The 19607-nt window shown below is 32.2% G+C and overlaps 2 protein-coding genes and 1 long non-coding RNA gene across 5 annotated transcripts; 1 reads left to right on the top strand and 2 right to left on the bottom strand.

Moving 5' to 3' along the window:
• Positions 1-4011: 4011 nt before the first annotated feature.
• LOC109538980 (E3 ubiquitin-protein ligase ZNF598) lies at positions 4012-13462 on the bottom strand. The gene is made up of 8 exons (XM_019906466.2): positions 13151-13462; positions 8771-9117; positions 8428-8666; positions 8199-8343; positions 7696-7907; positions 7448-7637; positions 6949-7382; positions 4012-6119 (listed from the first exon to the last, which is right to left on the bottom strand). The coding sequence occupies exons 1-8, from the start codon at positions 13331-13333 to the stop codon at positions 5050-5052; spliced, it is 2820 nt and encodes a 939-aa protein (XP_019762025.2). The 5' UTR covers positions 13334-13462; the 3' UTR covers positions 4012-5049.
• A 1268-nt stretch (positions 13463-14730) lies between these two features.
• Positions 14731-15189, bottom strand: LOC125503363. Its single transcript, XR_007280772.1, has 2 exons — positions 15098-15189; positions 14731-14978 (listed from the first exon to the last, which is right to left on the bottom strand). It is a non-coding gene; the product is annotated as an uncharacterized LOC125503363 (long non-coding RNA).
• On the top strand, positions 15074-19484 carry LOC109538981 (bifunctional methylenetetrahydrofolate dehydrogenase/cyclohydrolase, mitochondrial). 3 transcript variants are annotated; one of them, XM_019906469.2, is made up of 6 exons: positions 15074-15162; positions 16466-16650; positions 18497-18767; positions 18823-19028; positions 19087-19209; positions 19269-19484. In XM_019906469.2, the coding sequence occupies exons 1-6, from the start codon at positions 15149-15151 to the stop codon at positions 19394-19396; spliced, it is 927 nt and encodes a 308-aa protein (XP_019762028.1). In that variant the 5' UTR covers positions 15074-15148; the 3' UTR covers positions 19397-19484. The 3 variants fall into 3 exon arrangements, with proteins under 3 accessions (XP_019762028.1, XP_019762026.1, XP_019762027.1); XM_019906467.2 differs by lacking the exon at positions 15074-15162 and adding an exon at positions 15335-15683; XM_019906468.2 differs by lacking the exon at positions 15074-15162 and adding an exon at positions 16246-16367.
• The last annotated feature ends 123 nt before the right edge of the window (positions 19485-19607 follow it).

Genomic DNA, 19607 nt, shown 5'->3' with positions numbered 1-19607 from the left:
AAAATACAGATAATAGTTTTACATTAATAGAAGAATAATTAGGTTCAGACAACCTTACTTGTCTCTTATGCGAAAATTTTTCGTGTGTGGTTTTCTCACTGGTGGAGATCTGGGGATCCCTAAGATCTTCAATGCTTCAAGTCCACAATAGCGGCATTACCTGTAGTATAGAACAAGAAATAATAAAATAATCAAATGTATTTAATTTACACACCAACATACCTTTACATTTTTGCCATATCTTATGCGAACATTTTTCGAACGTTTTTCAATAAGCAAAATAACGTAAAAGAACTGAAGGTGTCCATGATTTCAAAATAATTGACTCGCTGATTAAATATTCGGGGTCTTCTAACAACCTGAATGTCATTATCCTCATCAGACGGTGATAAAATATCGTCATAAAACAAATCCAACATGTGTTTACTTGAAATTGTTTGAGGTTATAATACTACATTAATCGTGATTATCGTCAATAACCAGCCATTTTAGGCGATTAAGTGTTCATAATCGTGGTTAAAATTATGGTGGAACGCAAAGTGTTGATTAAATAGTTTTAATCAATGATTAACATTTTAATCGGAGATGGTGGAACCGGGCCTTAATATTTGATATGCGACAACCATGGTTCCCGCCCGAAAATTTTTGGGGCCTACTAAGAAATATACATACTTAGCTATGCTATTGATGGTCAGTTATTCAAAAAATTGATTTTTTTGTAAATATCGGGAGAATGGTACGATGTAGTTTGGTGAAACTCGCTGTGAATTTGTTCCTATGTTAGACTCACAATTTGATGAAACAATCGAGTTCAGCCGTTTTGGACAAGTGGTGAAAACTATAAATGCTACAATATTTTACAAAGAGCACAAAACTGTGATTAAATGATTAGTGCATCAACGGAAAAAAAATTATATCATCCACCAACTAAAAAGTTCTGGGAGTTTTTGTATCACGACACTCAAGAATTCAGCACTTGTCCAGAACGGCTGAACTCGATTGTTTCATCAAAATATTAGCCTTACATAAGAAAAAATTTACAGCGAGTTTCACCAAAATACATCGTACCATTCTCCCGATATTTCAGAAAAGATCAATTTTATGAAGAACTTTGACCATGAATAGCAGAGGAGTCAGACGTTTTTTGTTAATAAAAGTTACGTCAGATCGTCTTCTTCTGATCCAAATAATATTGCAGTACCCTTTTGATCATGAGCTTACAGGACACCCTGTATAGACATAATTGTGCAATAAAATATCGGATATTAAAAAGTTACAATTGCATCATTTTTTAAAAAAATGCACAAACGCAAACCACACAATCAACCAATGAAACTGACAATAAAACATTTAATCAGATCCAACACAGGAACTAATTAGACATAGTGCTAGATTTTGTAGCAGCAAATTCCTTGATAGTATTGTTAAAGGTGATTTTATTCAGATATCCGAACTAGACAACTTTTCTTGTCACACTTGAACACCTGGAGATCTCATACAATTTTGAAGCATTAAATTTTATCTCTCGGTAAAGTGAGGAAAAATTTTAATGAAATGCTGGGGTGAACTAAATATTCATGGAGCTGCAAAATGATAATTTTTTTCGAATTTTTCGTGCTCTAAAATAGGGACCAAATTGGGATGAATTGAAATAGACACGTTTTGTTTTCAGTTTTCTCTACGCAAAAAGTATTCTGAAGTAACTAGGTATCTGGAGATCTATGTGGAAGAAAAATTGTCTAAAGCTTCGGCTGAAAGGTTTGTCGCATTTATAAGCTGTAGACTATTCATCAGTGGCGGCGTCAGCTTATTTTTCGCTTGGACGAAAGCCGGCTTGGAGTTATAATAGATAGACATATCTGTTTTACAAAATATTTTGTTTTCTTCTTTGGCCGAATATAATGTAAAATATGTTTTGGATATTTTTATTTAACATACAAAAGCGTTGCAAAAATTCATTTCTAGTAAGCACTTTTAACGACATGTTTTTGTTAAACAAGAAGCTATAACAGACTTTGACAATACCTTGAGTGTCCCAATATGCGTTTACAATACAAATATTATTCGAGATTTTAGCTACTTTCGTAGAATAACGAAATAAATGTTACAAAAATATATTTTACAACTGTGAACATTTTGTAAACGTTATTATGTTGGAAACAAATTCTGAATGAAATTCCCTAACACTGGTATTATACTAAAAACTTAGTATAATGAATTATTTAATTCCAAAAATAGATTCGTTTATTATAGTTTTTATTACATTGTACCTAATATGTTTTCATTAAATTATTAAACGTGATATTTGAAATGTATCTATTGTTACATCTGGGTACGTAGTTTTGCTTAGGCATGTTGCAGTGGATAATCACGTCTATATGACGTGACAAAATTGGTAACTGATGTACGTTATGACGTCTTCTTTACGTGATTATCTCGTTCGGTGCTGATCGGGTGGCAATAAATTGCATGCAATAGTTGGATATTTTTGAGTTTCAATCCAATAAATAGTATGTATTAAAAAAATAGGCATAATTATTACGGTGGTTCAAAGACCACAAACAAAATAGTAGAATTTGAACTATTTTACTGAGAGGTTTACAGCCACATACTTACATGAAATAAAGCAGGTTTTTTTAGTTTCGGTGCTTGTTAGTTCAAAATGGAAAGGATCATATTTTTTCTTTAAAATTGAGTCAAAAATCCGATTTACTTTGTCATCTCCAGGTGTACCGGAAATTAGTAATTTTAAATGGAATATTTTGTATCTCATGATTTATTTCCTTAAATGCAGTAAACCTGTACATTCATTATATTATTGAAGAGAAGTAGCCAACCATAATTTAAACTTTGTAATACAAAATTGTCCGCTGTTATTATTTGCAACTGTTTGTGCTTTGTATGATGTTTCTGAGTAAACAAAATCTATCGACAACTGAAATATGCCAGGCATTTTAGAAAAACTGCATTCTTAATGTGGTTTTGATCCTCTTTGAATAAAAAAGTATTTTGAAAAAAAAACATTTAACAATGACATATTTTCAAAACTAGTTAAACTTTCCAAATCTACTTCCGGAATGAAATAACACACTATCTCTGAAACCTATTTTCCACGCCCTGAATTTATTCAGATTTAAATAGACTTTCCTAACCGCATCAAGGGCACAGTCCAATGAAAATGTTCTTCATTATAAAAACTTAAAGTTGCGTATTTTTTAAGTCGCATGTAATATGTACATGAGTGGGTGGAAAAACAAACCACAAAATATACTGAAAAATATTTAATTAGGCATTTTACAAAATATCTTATCAGTTTGTAGAAAATATGAAACATAAAAACGAGTTAGGTATTTACAAAATTTACATTATTTCTAATCCGTTTTTATAGGACCTGCTGTAAATTCCTGCAAAAATACTATACTATTCACACATTTAGATCACCGATCCATAGCTGATTTTTAATAATAAAGCCGATGATGTATCCATGATAGCAACCGATTAATTCGTTAAAACTTTGCCACGCTCTGTCGCTTAACAAACTAAACATATTGATCGATTCTTAGGTCGAAGTTATTTTAATACCTATAAAACTAGAAACATTACATAGTAAAATATAAGCGCTCTAAAACAAGCCTATTTAATATCATTTGCATTTGAGGAAACTACAGTGAATATGAAGGTTCACGAGTTGCACTACACTTAATCAAATGGGCATTAAATAAATTTTTATTGGAGTGAAATTGAAAATTAATTGATATTGCGCTGATAATTAATCGTTTGTTATATTATCATATTTTCAACGTTTATATTAAAAATTATATTTCAAAACTAAAGATTCAACGTTTGCAAAACATACTGATTCTAAAATATATGTAAATACACTACCGCTCTTTTCGAAAATATATGTAGCAATAAAATATGAGCTTTCGGCCACATACATGGTACTTCAAAATTCCATGCAAGGATTTTAAGAGGGTATTTTGGTAAGCAATAAAACAAAGCGGCATCCAAGTCTTTTAAAAAAATGTTCATACGCTTTACATCCCTTTTCATTTGATGTTCTACAATTCAATCTCTCAACTCTCAATTTATTGAGCAATTTGCGACATTTTTTATACAACAATAGAAAATTTATAATCAGAATTGTTTTAAGCTAAGCAAACATAACTAAGCATATTTGTAATTAATTTTGAACTATCGCGTATAGTAGAACATTTAGTAGCTTTAACTTTAATGGTCAGTTGTTAAGTGTATTATTAAAACATACTGTCTGCTGATCTCGGATTCCACTTAGGCTTTATAAGAAATGTCCTGATGAAACGAACATTGTGAAAATAAAGCAGACTAAAAACATACAGGTCAAATACCGGCAAACCAAGAAACAATTACAATTAGCTCACTTTTAGTACTCTCTAGCTTCCTGAGATTAGACACAAAAATAATCAAGAATTGACACAAGAACTGTGTTCGATTGAAAAAAACGCAAAACAGAAATATACCGAACATATCGAAAGAAAATTACTTACTAGAAAATAGGATGGAGTATTTGGTATAAACCGATTCAAATGTAAAATCGAAATTTCTGTGATTGAAGAACTGCTAGGTATTGCAATAAGAACTGTAAAAAACTAATAAGAACTGTAAAATTAAACATGTTAGTGAAAGAACAACAAAAGGCATGATATTTGAAAATGACTCGAAAGCGAAATTTAGCTTCAAACTCAGACTTTTGTTTACTACACAGAGAATTAAAATTCCAAATCAGAAAGTGAATAACAAAATAAAAATAAAACAAAATGAATAAAATATTAAGTCCAAAAAAATAAATACTACACCTGATAACAAAAATAAAGAAATGGCATTCTTATATAACCACAGCCAAAATATTATAGGATTTCTCTGCTATAGATAAGCCATTTTCGTTCATTTGAAAGTTTTCAGGCTAGTTATTTCGTTTGGTTATCGTTGAACCAATAAACATTGATGTAATAAAAGTTACCTTATCAATGAAACCAACGTAAATAACTAAAAAACTGTCAGTCAGGTCATTTATTTCTTCCAAGCAGATGGAATTTGTTGAGCCATACCTAAAGCCGGAAAGTGATTTTCAAGTTTATGATAATCATAGTGTTCGCTGAGCTCTCGTTTGAATATAATTTGTTTGCAATTCTCGCAAACTACAACGCTGTCTTTAGTCTTACCACTCATTTGATTATAAAGGTCTTGTTGCTTCTCAATATCTGGTAATAAAATTAACAATTCAGAAAATATCTCATCAAACTTGTTTCCCAAAATTATTTGACAACGCTCATAATACTTTCTGGCATCAGTTGTACCGTGACGGAAACTATCTGAAAGTGTCTTAAAATCCCGCATCAAATCATTGTCGTTCAAAACTTCCATAATACGTTTTATCAAGTTTTGATTGCGATTCATGAAGTTGCGAGGTTGCTTATAGGTGAACTGACTTTGTGTTGGGCTTATTGCATAGCTTTGACCACTGGAATTTGTAAAAGTTAAATCATTTGACTGACTTAAGGGTGGAAAGTTTGAGTGAACGAATCCGGGCGGTGGTTTAACTGTGTTCTGTGATAAGACAGACTTGCTCGAAAAACCTGGTGGGGGTTTAGTACTTCCCAACACAGGAAACTCATCATTTCGGCCCGACTTACTTAAAGTGCCGATTTTCAGTTCAGAGCGCATTTTCGCTACTCCCTCGTCATTCAAAGAACTTTGGTTATCATTCATATCTGGCGTGTCGATTTCTATATTCTTCTTATTTTCTTTTAATTGTTGACTATTAAACTCACTAACAGTCTCGGAAATATTGCCATTTGTATCTCCGTTGCTTTTGTTCTTTTTCTTTTTTGACTTTCCTTCGGGCTTTCCTACTTCCACGAATTTAAGCGCATCCAGTTTAGCCTGCAAATTAGAAACAGTTCGAGAAAGTGTTTCGGATTGTTGACTTTTTGTGTTAGCATTTTGGGCTGGCCCTGCGTTTGATAAAACCGGTTTACTTTGCATATTATTAGTATTCGATTGAGCTTTTGCATTGTTTTTCTTGCTAGTTTCATTTTTTTTAGCATAGCTGCTGCTGCCGCCATTGTGACTTTCTCCGGCTGAAAATATAAAACGAAAATATTATTCATATACATAATGTCAAACTATGTGCCCGTTATGTCCCTTTTATTATCAGTGAAACTCATTTTCCTTATTATCTACTTTCCCGAAAGAAAATTATTCATAGGAGACTTTTTACTTACTGAGAGCTACATCTTAAAAAGTACATCAAAATTACGGTTGTTTCAGAAAGTGGAAAACTTTTTTCAAATGAAATTTGAGTTCTCGTTATATTTATGTCTTGAATATACACTTTCATATTTATTTATTATTATATTACAACATATTTATTTATTTTTTATCATGTGACAAACTGTTAGTTGAGCTAAATGTTACACATAAAACATTGCTAAACATGCTTAAACTTTTTTTTCTGAATAAAAGTTATGACAACAATCAGGCATATATTTGTTGTCATATAATTGAACCATACAATTAAGGTTAGTTTTCAAATTGTACTCTTCAAAATTTAAAATGCAAATTTTTAAGGGAGATTCTACATGCTAAATTAATGGTAGAACTCGAATAAAATAACTCGAAAAATATTCATATTTCAAATTTTCGTTACATGACTTTCTACCATTATTGTAGCATGTAGAATCATGTATAACATTGTCAAACATGAACAGAGTTTACATTCCTTGTGGAAGTTGTGGAGGTTTTTTAAATTTATACCAAAAATGTCTACTATTCTTTTAATTACCCAACAATTCCCAAAAATATCGAAAGTTCTAATGCCTACTAAATAAATGGGAAGCGCTAATAAATCTGCATATATTCCGAAAACCACATTAGAATACATATTTACGCTTACGCGTAAAAGCTTACCTTTCTTACTATTCTGGCCTGCTTTTTCAGTACTGGTGTCTCCTTTATTATTGTTCGAATCTAATTTCTTAGGATTTTTCGAGGTGGCCTTTATGCTGTTTAGGTTCACCCAACTATCTACAGGAACGGTAACACTTGAGGTTTTCTTAGGCTTATCACTTTTGCCCTTCGACAAACTGGGGAAAGAATTAAAATCGGCCGTTTCCAATACAGGACACGGTGATACTTTCTCCGCTTTAGGTTGCTCCTGTTTTTTGGGCTTAGGTTGAACCCATTGAGGGTGAAGGCTGGGTTGACTACTTTTACCTAAAGCAGGAAATACTTCTGTCCTTTGAGAAGTAGACGGAGCACTTGTGATGTGAGTTGTTATAGCACCATTCGACTTTTGATTAACTTGAATCGACACTTTTGGTATTTGCTGTTGATTGCCACTACTGAAACAATCGATTTAATTTGTAGCGCCGAAGAACATTATGTAGAACGTGTTTGTAGCACTTACTTTACACTTAACCGAACTGTACTACTTCCCGGTGGTTTGTTTGCACTGCCCAATGCGGGAAAAGCTGGTTTAGGTTTTCGTGCAGGTTGCTTACTTCCAACAGTTCTAGTGATAGTGACTTCAGGAGCTGAAGATCCAGCTGAGTTGGCAGTTATTGTGAGTGCTGGCGCAGATCGCGTAGACGATCCACCTAACGGATACTTGTTTTGAAACCGGAATAATTTAATAACAAGTTTTAGAAACCGTACCCAATGACGGAAAATCGTTACTATTTAGAGCAGAGTTGCTAAATTTCGTGAAGTTTTTGGATACAACAGTGATGTTGTTTGCATTATCAGATGAACCTCCTAATGCGGGAAACTGATCGGAAGTTAATGGGTTAACAAATAGTTGAGCTTGGCTGCTTGATCCACTAGTCGCCCCCCCTAGATCCAAACTGTAAGCATTGTCATCTTCAAATCTGGAAATAAATTTACAGACAATTATTTTTCTTTCACTTCAAAAGAACACATAGGTACTAAATCAGTTATAAAATACTTTCTTAATTGTTATGATTTATATACGGAAGCAAAAACATGATCTATTGGTTCATTAGATACAATCAAGTACATCATTAATAGTTTGATCTGAAGATACGTCACAAATAAGGGAAACATTTTTCAATGCAAAATTGAGGAACAAGACACAACATCGTCATAATTAAAAAAAGCTATAAAAACAGGCCTATGGCTAAACGCACTAGAATATTTACCTGTCCCTGTTGTTTTCATTGAGCCTTCTACTTCGCATATTATCACTTCTTGGCCTTGGAGCCATTGTAAACTCCAGTTCTAAGGTTCTGGCTTGTCTAGAAGCAGATTTACTCATGTATCTACCATGTTCTACCGTGATGTGAGCTGAGAAAAAAATAAGTGGTTATATAGCTATTGGTTGCTAAGATCCCTTGGATAGAAATTCACATTTTTTTCGAAATAAACTACCTTTTAAATCAATATCAGATCTAAATACAGCAGTGAGTGGCATAGTTTTACAGTCTCCTTCTTCACATAAGTAGTGCTCATCCTTAAAATGCCTCTTCAGATCTTCCATTGAATTGTAATATTGATGTTTACCATCCACATCACAAAAGTCACAGAAAAAATGGTTTCTTCGTAAGTGTCTGAATAATTCGTCATTATCCATAAATCGCGAGTCACAAAACTCACAAAGTGGATGGCCGCTGGAAATAATCTCAGATTTATTATTTTCTAAATTATTTGATAATTTAATCCATGCAATTGTATATTATACAAAAACAACTACAGTAAAAATAAAACGGTTTACCGATGAGATGTGTTATTTTTATCTCCTTTTCTTCTATGGTAGGCCAATTCTTGTCTGTTATAACATTTTCTTTCAAAACTGAATATTTTCAAATGTTCACTACAAATGTCGCAAAAGAATAGTTCGTGCTCCTTTCTCATATGTTCTTTAAGCAGTTGGAAGGTTTTGAAAGGCCAGTTAGGCTCTCTGGCTTCGCAAATAAAACAACGATGATTAAGAAGTTTTGTGTATTCCTTTTGAATATTAGACGTGCAGAATATAATTCCAAATTTACGATCTTGTAGATTCGATCTTTCAAACTTTGAAAGCATGACGGAAAATGGTTCCACATTTCTCGTAAAAATGACCTGAAATAAATCACAACGTAATTTGTTGTATAGTATTTGCTATTTTTCAGTTTTACAGGCTGAAATTACGTGTTCCTTGCCTATAATGGCATAGAGACAAATTGTAATTTATCATTGTTGCACAGATTACAGTTCATTGTTAAGTTTGGCAATTGATGACCTCAATTTTACATTTTATTAAAAAATAATACACTTATCCTAATAATAAAACAGCAATATCGAGAGAAGTATTTAATTTTAAACAATAAGCAAGTTACTTTTACAAGGAATGGTTGTAACATTTATTATACATTATAAATACTCCTTTAATAAAAATGTATACAAATTGCTACGGAAATTATTCTCAAAACTACATGTGCAGACGCAAAGTGTTACAGTGTTGTTATGCAATAGCTAAATATTAGATTATTAAAATGTAGCAAAAAAGATTTTTATCTTTGAACGTGAGATAAATTGAATCGAATTACATAATTATTTTGAAATTCTCTTGGATTTTATCGCAACGGCCACTTTTCGCAAGTCTTTCAAATAGTAGGGATTTGCTTTTTAAAAGAACCGAAACTTTGAATATTCGAAAATTTCTGGTCCGTGGCTTCAGCAAAAACCTAAACTAATTATGTGGGATATTTGGGCAAAAAATGTTGAATACATAAAGTGCTTCGCCCCTTATGGAACGTCAAAAATATTCAGATTGATAACAAATAGAGCGCAAAGTGGAACGTGAACGAAGTGAAGTTTATGGAACAAAAAATTATAGAATTTTGTTTCTTTAGTAGGCCCTATAAATCTTTGGGTGATCAAAACTGTAAAACGTAAGAACATCCTTGAAAATCCATATCCTGAACTATTTTTTGCATGAAAAAATTCTAGTACCACTTTTCGGATATTTGAAAGTTAAAAACCATCAAATCTCTGAAGCGGTTCAGTCCCAATGATTTTTTCGATAGCTCTTCTAAAGATCTTTGACATCTAATTAGATGTAGCCAGAAAGTTCGAACCATCAAAAAGAAGCAAGCAAAAGTGAAAAAAGGATGGTTTCGGAAACTTGGAACTACTCGATATCACGGAAACCCTTGGAAATAAGCAACAAATCGTAATGACCATTTCGAAAGCTGTGTCGAAATATCTCGTCTCTGATTAGATTTTAATTCAAAGTCTGAACCTTCAAACCGATAGAAGCAAGATTGCGATGCGTATTTTTATGGCCTCCAGGTTTAAAATCATTCCATATCTCAGCCACAGCTTCAAATATGAGAACTTTCTAGCAGGAATTCCTATCCTCGAAAAAAATTGAAGGAAAGTTGAACATTTTTGGGGTCTTCGAATTCGAATATCTGTCGAGAACCCGTCGTGGGACTGTATTTTGCTAATTAAATTATGAGAAAATCTTTAAATTCTAAAGATGTTTATGTTTATGAGACAAGCGGTTTGAAACTCGTTGTTTATTTCCGGAGTGTAATAACAATCATACAATAATAACTGATTACAAAGTGCAATATTTACCAATTTAGTTGTATTAAATATAAAAATAAATTGGTAAATAGATTAATTGAATATGAGAATAAGTATTGGTGACAATTTTGTACCTTCAATTATACAAGATGATTCGAAATTAAGTTGCAATTTTTTAACTGCATATTCTACAACTAAAAATAATGCAAGATTATATAAACATAGATTCGCATACTTTTTTACGCGATATACGACGCCAAAAATATTTTTTTAATTTTTTCTCTACAGTTTTCCATCAATTTTATTTTCAATAATTTGACTTTTGTATTCAATTTGTAAAAATTCTTGGCTTTTGCATTATATTCGTGTCATGTAGAATAATAATGCAAACGCACGTGCAAAAAGTTTATTTATGTATGTTTATATGTATTTATGTTGCCTTATAACCAGACAACATACAACACTACAACAAGAAATTGCACCTACAAAAATAAACACAGATCAAATGCATATGGATTCAAGCAAAACTCATGTAAAAATATCATTGGAAGCAAAATTAGTACGCAACTGGTGAGTTTTTTCGAGTTTTGCCATCGAAGAAAAAGTTCTTCCTGGCGTCTTGCAAGCACGAGTAGGTTGCATCTTCAAAGGTATTTCGTCCGCAAGTTTACACTGGATTTAGCTTTAGCTATGAAGCAAAACAAATCTAAGAAAGGCTTGTAATGCAGCCACACTCCTTTGATGACATTAAGGTTCGTTCACATTTCTCGTAAGCAGCACGAACAGAACAAACGCACAAAACAGTGCGAATAGCACGAATATTAATATAGTAATCTTAGTAGTAAAAGGTGTTAACAAAATAATGTATGAGTAAAATTACGCTGCAAACACCATGAACGTGACTTAATTCGTGGTGCTCGCACTGTTTTGTGCTTTTGTCATGTTCGTTCCTGCTGCTGGTGAACAATTTGGACGCGCCTTTAAAATGTACTTATAAATCTCATAAACGAAGCGTTGGTCGACCTAAGTTTAAAAGAATATTTTGTCTTATTCTTGGCCGTAGAACATGCATCTAAAATTAGACAACCGAATTTCGAGCCACCCTCTAGAACTAAGCGAGTTCTTCAGTTATTACTTTCAAGAACTGCTTGCAACAAGACAAAAACCCCTGAAATAGTAAATTTTGCAAATTAAAAAAAAAACACACTCGAAGTTTTGATAAATCAAGAGTTTGGAGATACACAAAGTGTAAAATAATCGACGTTCTGTCGCCATTAATCTCTTGATTCCAATGCAGTGAATAAACGCATGGTATGATTTAAATTATACAAAATATCTCATTATGCAGAGAAACGTATATTCCAAAGCAACGTTATTTATAGAACATCTGGCAGAAAAAGCGATGGGCAATATTAGCACATTAAACCTATGATATACAGTGTTTCTAAATAATCTTTACGCACTACTGCCACGTGTTCCCTGAATCAAAATAATACGATTTTCTTAGTTCAAAATAAATTATTACCTCGGGAACTGGACGTTTCAAATGTGTACCTACTACTACTACTTTTGTTAGTTGGTATAATTTGAAAAGATACATATTGTAAGTTATTATGTATTATAAGACTATTTTGCTGCGATTAAATTTGTAAATGCATCTTTTTTCATTTGGGTACTTTATTTAAACTTAATAAAATTAGTATGTATTCCATTTCCCATTTATATCCTTTCTACCATTTATATCTTTGTTATTATTAAATACACAAAATAGTTTACGTTAATAAACTGTTAAGATTGTGGAAGCTTGTTAAGAGATTGCAAAGCAAAAATTAATTGTGGATAGTATTTTCTAGCTTCTCGTACGACGTACAATACACCATTTTCATCGAAAGACCTTGTATATCGTAATTTACGTTCTAACTTAAAATTGATACACTAATTTATAAGTAGTCGTTTCTAGTAGTGAAATTGGGAAAAAAATACAAGGGTTTACATTTAAAAAAATGTAATAGTCTGAAGACGAAGACGTCAAAACGGAGGGAATGGGATCAGAAACTGCCTCATAGTAAAATTAACCTAGGAAGTATGAGACTTCAATTGAATCAGCAGTGCCTTTTTTGAAATAATGTCTTCCAACAGAAGCATCTGGACCAAGACCTAAATGTTGGCAATTGTACAAACGGTAAAATCCATGTTTTTAATTGTTGGCAACAATTCCACATTAATTGTTCGTTTGTCCCGGAGACAAATCAATTACTTGGTATGTTCGAAGTGAGCATATGAAACAGTTTAAAGGAATCGGAATAATTCTAGGCTTGAACCAGTAGCAGTTCCATTACTTCACCTCCTATGTCATTTTATGTGAATGTAAGTTACCATAAAAGGTAGAAATTATTACATATAAAACCGAAATAACACACTAGTTCCCTGCAGATATTGGTTTGTTTACAAAAAATATATTATATAAATCAAATGAAAGTGAAGGAAAGTTGGGTTATGGCTATATTTAGACAGCTATCAGACTTCCACGAACACCTATCGGCCCATGCTGTGCCTACAATAACAAACACTGTTTTCATACCTTGGGAAGTTCCCTTCGACATATGGGACATTCATTTTGTTTGCACAGAATTCTCATTCTGGTGGAACATTCAAAACAGACTGCATGGTCACAGCACCCAATAGAATAGATTTCCACATTCTTAAAGCAAACCACACACAAATTGTCTGGGTCATTCGAAGCGTCGTTATTGTGAGCTGACATTATAATTGCTATATTTTCTTAAATAACTGCCAAAAAGACTTTAAAAGCAATGCAGAACCACTTCGATATGGTTATTTGGTATTTCACCCGTTTTAAGTCATATTTTAGAATGATCTGTCATCAAAACTGCCAACAGTCAACATTGGTGTATGCCAGTTACTAGATATAGTAGAGATGTCTCTGTTGGAACAAACAAAGGCATTCATTGCTTTCAGTGACGTCACATAAGCCAATAATTTTTAAATTACTCTAAAATTTTTTGAAAATTAAAATAGTGGTAAATTTATTCATCAGGCTGCTATTTTTGTAAGAGAAATCTTCTTACTTTGAAATTGTTTTTATTTTTTCAAGGGTTTTCCCATATGTAGTAATCTTATTACGAATATGTTAGTCCCTAGGAATAATTATATGTATTATCTGTTAATCTCGAGATTAACAGATCATATTATATATAATATGTATACATATGTATGTAAATTTAAACATTCACAGTTGTTTCACGTTTCTCTACATTTATGTAAATTAATTATTATTAAATTTACTTTATTTAATTATTTAATTTAAATTAAATGAAAACAAAGTTTTAAAAACCATACGCACCACAGAATTTAATTCCGTGATCTGGAATAAAACTTTTTTATTTTGCCATTCTATTTCGATTAGCCTAAACAAGTCAACGAGAGGTCCAGGTATTTTTTAACAAACAATCATATACTTTTTTCTTGGAATACATGTTTTGAAGATATTTTTCAATCTGTTGGTACTGAGTCTAAACAGAGACAAGGGATAATTTTTATTTCTTGTCTCTGGGACTAAACAGTTTTGGTACGATAGAAGTTATGAAGTTTCCACCTAAATTTTTAGTTTATTAAACACTGTTATTAAATCAAACAATGTTTTTTGTAAATTAAACCCGATTGATTCATAAAACCTTTAGTTTTAAACCACCAGTTCTTTAAAAGGTCATCCAGATCAGAAACTGAACATTTTTGGATTCTGGTATTTTCAGGCGATATTATCTAAAATGATTAATACCTACTGCAACTTTCTGCAACAAAAACATTGTCATATAAGTATATTTTTGATGTTTGAGGACAAACCGGCCTGTCTTTTTTAAAATTTTTTAAACTAAAGATTAGAGTTAAGAAAAATGTGTTCAAGTAATAACAGAAATTATCTGGCGCTCTTTAGTGGCAAATAAAAGTATTTTCAAAAACCCACAAAGGCATCTCTTTGCAGATTTTTTTTGGGAACCACAAAACGCTGTATTTTGACTAGGTACTATGATATATTGTTCAAACTTCGGCCGCATAAGTTTTATAAATAATTAGGAATAGCAGATTTTAGGGTGGATTTTATGGGAAAGTTTCGTAAAGGGAATTAGTAATACGAAAAGATTTTTCCGATGTCGATGTCTATTACATGAAAATCGTACAGATCGATTCATACCTGCGGTACTGTTGAGTACCACTCTTGGCACCAGTAACGAACTGGTTTCCCCTTGTTGTCGTGTGTGGCAAAACATTGAATATTCTAGGAATAATTATCTATTCCACAATATCATTTATTTCTTCAAAAGTCTAGTATGCTTCAACTTTAGTCAATTAGCAGATTTTATGCCTGCATTTGATAAGAAATTTAGAATCTAGAAATTCATATGAGATGTATTAACCATATATTCAATTAAAGAAAGACTCCGAGAAAATTAATGGGTACCTACTACCTGCTAAGGCAACATTGCAATAAAAAACAACATGAATGTACCTTAAATAGTTAATAGTAAAATTTCTACTTTCCACCAAATTCCCTGCAAGAATGGCTACTGATCAGTAAGTTCTTTCATTACTCTCGACCTATTCTCGCCTAAATCAGCTGGTGGCTATATTTTTATAATGACTTTATCATGACATTTTTGTTTATTTTTTAATGCAGAAAATGTATATTTTCGTTTGTAATTCCATAGGAAAATCCATAAAATAATTACCTACATTTTAATTCCCCAGTGAAAACTTCCTTTGCCCTTAACTTGGCTTCAGCAGAGATTTATCGCTATATTATTTGAACCTTGTGAAATAGTTTATGTGCTGCAATTAATGTTGCTGTTTCCATAATTATCCATAACACGAATATATAAAAAATAATTAATATTTCTTTCACTATAAGTTCATAACCTGAAATATTTCTAGAATTTGGTATTACCTAGAAGGCCTGCAAAGGATGAAATTGATATTGATATTTAACAGGAACTTAATATGATTGTGATCCCAAGAATAGCAAATGTAACGCTGAAACGATTTTCATGTAAATTAAATAGGCCCATGCATGTTCGATCTTGCCTTAGCGATTGCAAGTAAGTTCCAATCAGAAGGTCATCTATACATATTAATCACACGGTCATTAATCACAAAAAAGGCAAACATATGAAATCAAATTCCATTTAATCCAGATTTTACCAGTTCGGTTACATCATAGCGGATAAATTCTATTAAAATATTTTTAATTATTTATTTAAAATAACTAGTAAGAATTTAATATGAATTTTTCTGGACATTTATGCGCTTGCTAGCAATTATGTGCTAGGGGTAGAGATGAAGCCGCCAGCTCTTGGAGCCAGTTTCTTCATCTTATTCATTAACTTTATCTAGTTAGATGCAACTACTTAGTGACTGAGTAATTGCTGATTTCATCTTTATGTGCTTAAAATATTCCTCAATACACTTATATGCCTCATCAAGCCGTAATTATTTTATTTATAATTGTGTAAGTGGGAGACAAAGAATGACCAAGAGACAAACAACAATAATAATGTGGTAATTTACAAAGATAAGAGTTCTGATGCAAATTTATTACGATTGGCCAATGTTTTTAATACCCAATTGATTACTCCATTTCTTATTATCAGTGTCTGCAGTATAAAAGCAAGAATCACATCACTTCGGCTTGTCATAATCACTTAAATTGCATTACTGTAAAATTGGATAGATTTGTTCAGAATGCCGGAAGTACTGCAATGGCAAAGAAACTATCGTTTCATGTAGGTTTGCCCTTACTCCAGTACCTAATTTCTATAGCCAAATTAAAAATAAATTTTCTTTTGCATCATGTTCTAATGATATTTTTTATTCTTTACAGGAAAGCAGCTAAACTTATTGATGGAAAGAAAATTGCTCAGGAAATTCGAACAGAAGTTAAAGCGCAAGTGGAGGAATGGGTTAAGCAGGGCCATCGCAATCCATGTCTAATCGCTATATTAGTCGGAGAGGACCCAGCAAGTGAAAAATATGTAGCAAACAAAATGATAGCGGCAAAAGAAGTTGGTGAGTAAGTATGAAAACTAGTGATAATTTAATATTATAATTAATAATTTATTAAACATACATTTTTGGCGCATGATACTATAAATGTACCCATGATGTACAAATGTGTGTATAAATGTTCATGGAAATGGTACGTTTTTTACTGCTGGCTGGATGAATGTATCTATCTTTATCTTTCTAGGCCGTAAAGGATGCTCTTATTATTAACTTGGTTTTGAGTCAAAAACAAATAACCTCGGACATTAAAATCAATGAAATGAAAGGGATTTTTGGCGGCTTAAGCGGACAAATAATTTTTGGAATAAGAAATATTTACTGCGTTCAGAAGTACATTTTGGCCGTTTTGCCGAAAGCAGTAACTTTTTTGGGACACAAAAAAAACTTCATTAAATCAATATTTGCAACTTTAGTTAGGTTTATCTGCCTCTATTTTTTGGTCATAATTGGCTTTAGCAACAATTTATTTTTCTTGACCAGTGGCAATTTTTCATTACAATTCAATGTGGTTTTTTGCTGTCGATGACGATTGGAAACTGCTTTCTCATGCACCGCCCAGAGCTGGTAAAAGCGGTTGTTTCCTTGTCTTTTCTACTCTTTTATTACCCTTGCATATCCAATCCAATTTCTGAAGGATTTTCAGCAGGCTTGACTTTATTTGGTAGGACTTCCAGTAGTCTTCTCAATACCAATGTCTTTTTTCACAAACTGTTTGTTGGGTATTTCGCTTCAAAAATTTTAGTTCAAAAGACAGTGAAGACAAGTTCAAAAGACAGAATTTCCTCACGTCTTTTATTACAGATTGATAAACAGTATTATAAAGAGTTATTTCGAATGTTTCAAAACCGTGCTATTTAGAATTGCCAACTTTAGATCTAAATTATCACGTCAAAATAAGGACAACTCTAGTGTTTCGGGAAGTGTATGTTTATGTCTCGGAAAATCCCAACATAAAAAATTATTAAATTGAAACATTTTTTTTATGTAACTATTAATTGCTGTTTAATCCTTTAGAAAGTTGCATTTTGATTGACGATTCTTCTCATTTGGAATTTTCGGACTTTATTAATTTAATTTAAAAAACATTTCACATACAATTAAACTTGTATGTGAAACAACTTTATTTCCAAAAAACGTTGATTTATTTTTCTATAAAATTGTTTGTTTATTAGTTGAGTGAATAATCGAAAAATTTCAACAAGACCTAAAAGGACGATAATTTTTACCAATCATGAGTTTGTGTAAAATTTTAAATCTGATGATGGCGCTGTTGTCTCGCCGAAACGTAATGAAATAAACGATGTTTCTACATTTTTTACTTCACAGCTTGACTGAAACCTAGGAAAGATAGGAATATCATAATTAAGGAGAATATAATAACATTCTTATTTTTATGGATTTGCAATGCCTGAGTTCTTAGTCAATCTAAGCGCAAACTCTACACAGATCGGCTTATTGCCAGCTTTAAAAAATTCAATCATTACGAAATAAAAAGTTTTCATAATTTTGTTAACTCCCATTCTCCGACCCATGTTAATTTTTATATTTAATAGCGTACCTTAAATGAACTTAAATATCAAATCATTCACATTGTAACTTTTTACCAACTCAAGTCCTACACTGAATTCAAAGCGTTAGGAATTTTTTTTATAAGTTTATTTGTTTTATGCTCGGTTACCCTTTTCACATTGGAAAATATACTTATTTTCGGTATAAAATCTAATTGTTAAAAAAACATATTTAACATCTTTTCAACTCACATTTAAGACACACAGGGCATGGAGACGATTGCGTATTTTTTTAAAGCGCTTTAATTCTACTATTCTTTTAATGCTTTTTCTATTTCTAGGAATCAATTCACAAACAATACGGTTACCGAATACTACAACCGAATCAGAAGTCATCGACAAAATACATAAACTCAACCATGATTCGTCTGTTGATGGTATTCTAGTGCAGTTGCCAGTACCCGCGCATATTTGTGAGCGAAATGTATGCAATGCTGTTGATCCTTTGAAAGATGTTGATGGATTTCATACAACAAATATTGGTAGATTAACGCTGAATACCGATACGTTTGTTCCTGCGACTGCTTTGGCTGTTTATGAACTAATAAAACGGTAGTTAAATTTTTGTACTATTAAGTAACATTATTTCAATATTTTCGTTTTATAGGTATAAAATTGACACCTTTGGAAAAAATGTGGTGGTCTGTGGTCGTTCTAAAAACGTAGGACTTCCAATCGCCATTCTTCTACATTCCGATGCTAATAATGAATTACCCGGCTGCGAAGCTACGGTAACAATATGCCATCGTCACACTCCACCTGAAGAACTAGCATTTTTCGCCAAACGAGCCGATATTATAATAAGTGCTACAGGTTATAGAGAATTCACGGGAAAATATTAGCTAACGCTGCTAACGACATTTTTTTGCAGGAGTAGTAAATTTGATTAAACCAGAAATGGTTAAGCCTGGCGCATGTATTATTGATGTAGGAATTACTAGAATAACCACAGAGAACGGCAAAACGAAACTAGTTGGAGATGTGGACTTTGAAGGTAAAATATTCGTAATTTTAGATCTTTAGTACATTAAATTAAAATAAGTAAATTTTCAGGTGTAAGTAAAATAGCCGGGTATATAACTCCGGTACCCGGAGGAGTTGGACCAATGACTGTGGCAATGCTGATGTTTAACACGTATAAGGCAGCCAAGCATACCATCCACTCTATATGCAGTGAATAACAGCATTATTTCAATTTCACCTATTTATTTATTGTACAACTTCAGTATTATAGTTGTATGAATAAAATTGAACAAACAATTTTAAAAATTGGTTTCTGTTAATACACCATTCGTTGCTTTAAGTTTTCAAAAGCCGCCCAAGGTCAAACCACAATATTATAAGGACCAATTTATTGAAACTTTACTGATGAATTTGTGTCTTCTTTTCAAC

Source organism: Dendroctonus ponderosae, unplaced genomic scaffold (assembly GCF_020466585.1).
Source record: "Dendroctonus ponderosae isolate FM_Combo_2020 unplaced genomic scaffold, Dpon_F_20191213v2 Dpon_F_20191213_2, whole genome shotgun sequence".
Lineage (NCBI taxonomy): Eukaryota > Metazoa > Arthropoda > Insecta > Coleoptera > Curculionidae > Dendroctonus > Dendroctonus ponderosae.
Note: the sequence above shows the minus strand (reverse complement) of the source record. Positions and strands in the feature narration are given on the sequence as shown.

Coding starts and splice junctions, on each gene's coding strand:
- LOC109538980 (XM_019906466.2), bottom strand. CDS start 13,333: ATGTCAGCTCACAATAACGACGCTTCGAATGACCCAGACAATTTGTGT. Junction 7,908..8,198: donor AATGAAAACAACAGGGACAG/GTAAATATTCTA, acceptor ATTTATTTCCAG/ATTTGAAGATGACAATGCTT. Junction 7,383..7,447: donor ACAGTTCGGTTAAGTGTAAA/GTAAGTGCTACA, acceptor CGATTGTTTCAG/TAGTGGCAATCAACAGCAAA.
- LOC109538981 (XM_019906467.2), top strand. CDS start 15,586: ATGATTGTGATCCCAAGAATAGCAAATGTAACGCTGAAACGATTTTCA. Junction 16,651..18,496: donor GATAGCGGCAAAAGAAGTTG/GTGAGTAAGTAT, acceptor TTCTATTTCTAG/GAATCAATTCACAAACAATA. Junction 18,768..18,822: donor GTTTATGAACTAATAAAACG/GTAGTTAAATTT, acceptor TTCGTTTTATAG/GTATAAAATTGACACCTTTG.